This window comes from Brassica napus, chromosome C1, assembly GCF_020379485.1.
Source record: "Brassica napus cultivar Da-Ae chromosome C1, Da-Ae, whole genome shotgun sequence".
Taxonomy (NCBI): Eukaryota; Viridiplantae; Streptophyta; class Magnoliopsida; order Brassicales; family Brassicaceae; genus Brassica; species Brassica napus.
Window position 1 is genome coordinate 29039671 of NC_063444.1, and position 3641 is coordinate 29043311.

At 51.3% G+C, this 3641-nt stretch overlaps 1 protein-coding gene across 1 annotated transcript; it reads right to left on the reverse strand.

Annotated features, from left to right (window-relative positions):
* Positions 1-2020: 2020 nt before the first annotated feature.
* On the reverse strand, positions 2021-2872 carry LOC125579919. The gene has a single exon (XM_048743828.1). The coding sequence runs from the start codon at positions 2870-2872 to the stop codon at positions 2021-2023; it is 852 nt and encodes a 283-aa protein (XP_048599785.1).
* Positions 2873-3641: the final 769 nt, after the last annotated feature.

Consider the following 3641-nt stretch of genomic DNA (forward strand, 5'->3'; position numbering starts at 1 on the left):
GAATAGGGCCTCATACTCGCTTTTGTTGCTGGTTGCTTTGAAGTTGCATCTCACAGCCCTTGAGGCCGTGTTCCCTGTTGGCGAGGTAAGCACTATCCCCACTCCGTCTCCTCTGACGTTTCTGGATCCATCAACGTGTAGGATCCATTCTCCCTCTTCCTTGGCTTCGCTTCGAAGGCGTACTTCTTGATTCAAAGCTGGGAGTAAGGCAGGGGATAATTCGGCCATGAAGTCTGCTAGGACCTGTGACTTTATAGCTGTGGCTGGTCGAAATATTAAGTCGTACTCCTCTAGTTCCACAGCCCATTTAGCTAGGCGTCTAAGACTTCGGGTTTGTGGAGAACCAACTTTGTAGGGAAGGAGGTGACGGCCATGATTGGGTGAGCCTGGAAGTAGGGTCGTAGCTTACGAGCGGCGACTATCAGGGGTAAGGTCAGCTTCTCTAGATGGCTATATCGGGTTTCCGCATCCAGGAGAGCCTTACTTACGTAGTAGATTGGTAGCTGCTTGCTTCCCTCCTCGCGTATTAGGACAGCGCTTACGGGGTATTCCAAGACTGCTAGATATAGCAGCAGGACCTCACCGAGTAGTGGCTTGGATAGGAGAGGAGGAGTGGTGAGATACGCCTTTCGCTCATGGAGAGCGGATTTGCACTCTTCCGTCCACTGGGAGTCCTTTGGATTTTTGAGGGTTCCGAAGAAGGCATGAGATTTATCGGAGAGTCTAGCGATGAATATGCTCTAGGCCGCCATTCTTCCTGTTAGCTTTTGGACTTCTTTGACGTTCTTCGGGGAAGTGATTGAATGAATGGCCCTGATTTGCTCCGGGTTGGCTTCGATGCCCCGGTGGCTACAGTGTACCCAAGGAACTTGCCAGAACTGACGCCGAATGAGCATTTAGCTGGGTTGAGCTTCATGTTATACTTCCGGAGGGTCGAGAAGGTTGCTGCAGATGAAATATATGGTCCTCAGCCTCTAGGGACTTGACCAGCATGTCGTCGATGTAGATCTCCATGGTTCGCCCTATCTGGTCCGCAAACATCATGTTCACCAAACGCTGGTAGGTTGATCCTGCGTTCTTTAGGCCGAAGGGCATAACCTTGTAGCAATAGATCCCTCTGGACGTCATGAAGTATGTTTTCTCCTGGTCTTCCGGATGCATAAGTATTTGATTGTTGCCGGAGAACGTGTCCATGAAACTCATTAGCTGATGCCCCGTGGTGGCATCGACCAGCTTGTCGATATGAGGTAGGGGAAAGGGGTCCTTTGGACATTACTTGTTGAGGTCCGTGAAGTCCATGCAAACTCTCCACTTCCCATTCGTTTTCTTGACTACGATGACGTTGGCTCACCATTCCGGATATTGCACCTCGCGAATGAACCCCACGCCGAGCAGGCTTCCGACTTATCGTTGATGATCACGTCCCTTTCGGGGGCAAACTTCCTTCTCTTTTGTCTGACGGGTTGATGTAGGGGATCAACCTGCAGCATGTGCATGATGATCTTCGGGTCGATCCCAGGCATATCTGCGTGGGACCAAGCAAAGCAGTTGGAGTTAGACCTGAGGAAGTCTATTAATCTCCTTCTCAATCCTTCGGTCAGCTTGAAGCCGATCTTGAGATGCCGAGTCTGATCTCCTTTGGTTAATGGCATGTCATCCATTTCCTCTACCTCATGTTCCTCGGTGTGATGAGCCGGAGGCTTACTCTGTAATTACGATAAGAACTTAGGCTTTCCCTTCAGAGTAGTCTGGTAGCAAGAGCGGGAATATTCATGATCCCCTCTGATCGCCTTTATGCCCCAGGGTGTAGGGAATTTCACAATCTGGTGAAGAGTCGAAGGGATGGCCCCCATGCCATGAATCCAGGGCCTACCTAGGATCATAATGTAGAACGAGTCGCAGTAAACAACAAGGAACTTGGTTGATATGTTTTTCCCTTCAGCGTATACAAGGAGGGTTACCTCTCCGGCGGTTTGTTTGACTTCTCCGTTGAACCCTATAAGTGGGGGTATCCTTTGAGTTAGAGCGCTTTCCTCCAGCCCAGATCCTTGTATGCGGCCTGGAAGATGATGTTGCCGGAGCTTCCATTATCTACCAGTATCCTTTTCACCAAGCAGTTCGCTATAGGGAGCGATGTGACCAGGGCGTCGTGATGTGGGGTGAGAACTTTCTCCTGCTCCTTGGCCGTGAAACTTATTTCATCCGTACCTAGGAGCAGAAGTTTTGGCTTGGCTGCCTTTAGGCCGTGCTTGGCGGTCCATGTGCTTTTCTTCGCGGCTGCGTGGCTTATGCCGCTGATCTCCGTACCGCCTGATATGACATAAATCACTCGGTCCTGTCGAGGTGGTGAGACGGGAGCAACTTCAGTGGGCTTTCCCATTGTCTCCTTGCTTAGATGGCTCTTAGCCTTCTTGGAAAGGAACTCCCTGAGGTGTCCTTCCTTAAGCAACGCGTTGACCTTGATCTTTAGTGCGAGGCAGTTCCCCATTTTGTGACTGTGGTCTCGGTGGAAGTCCCACCAGAAACCATGGTTCCAGAAAGAGTCGGATGCTTTCATCTTCTGAGGCCACTTGACCTGTTGGCCCATCTGCCTCAGAACATTGATCAGCTCCGGCCTTAAGACGGAGAGGTGAGAGATGTCTGGCCACGTGGACATTGCCATCCCTTCTGCCTTCTCGATCAGCCGGTTCTGGTATCTGCCCCGGTTTTGATTTTCGGAGTCCCTGGCTGGTCGTTGAGAGGGTTTCTCATCTCGCTCGGTTCGGTCTGATCTGGTCATCTTGGGATCTTGCTTTTGTTGCGCCTTAGCGTGGATGGCGACATCTTCCTCCCATTTTACATGCGCCCAGGCTCGAGATAGGACTTCTTCCATGGTTTTGCACTGATATTTGGTAAACTCCTTCTAGAGGTCCCGTCGGGGAGCAGGCCTCTTTTGAAGGCAGAGATAGCAGTGGGGATACTGCATTCGGGAATAGCCACTTTCTCTTAATTGAAGCGGGCTATGTAGCCTCGTAGGGGTTCCGCCCGGTGCTGGAGGATTTCATAGAGGCCATCAGAGGTTTTTTCCAGGTCCCTACTGCCAGCGAATTGTTCCACGAACTTATCGCTGAGAATCGCGAAGGAGGCTATGGACCTGGAGGGTAGGTTGATGTACCATTGTAGAGCGGGTCCGGTTAGGGTTGAGCCGAACCCTTTGCACATGGTAACTAAACGCGACTACTTTGGGAGTGCTACGGCGAGCATCCTTTGTCTGTATTGGGCAAAGTGGTCGTCCGGATCAGTGGTGACGTCATACGCCTTTATGCTGGGGAAGGAGAACTTCATGGGCATCTCGATCAAGGTGATCTCATCCGTAAAAGGAGTATCAGCATAAGAGTCGTGGTTGCTCGTCCGGATGGGGGGAGCTACTTCTGGGAGCCTCTCTACCATGGACTGCATGGCATCAAGTCTCTTGGAGAACATCTGCTCTTGGTAAGCGACCATAGGAGACTCCGCTTTCGTTGCTCCGTATGGTGCTTCCTTATCGGGTTCCGGCTAAGATTCGATATCTTCCACGTCGTAGGTCTAAGCATCATTAGCGTTTTCGTGCGCTGATGTGTCTCCTCCCGACACTGTAGGTGGGAGATTCACACCCGTTCCGG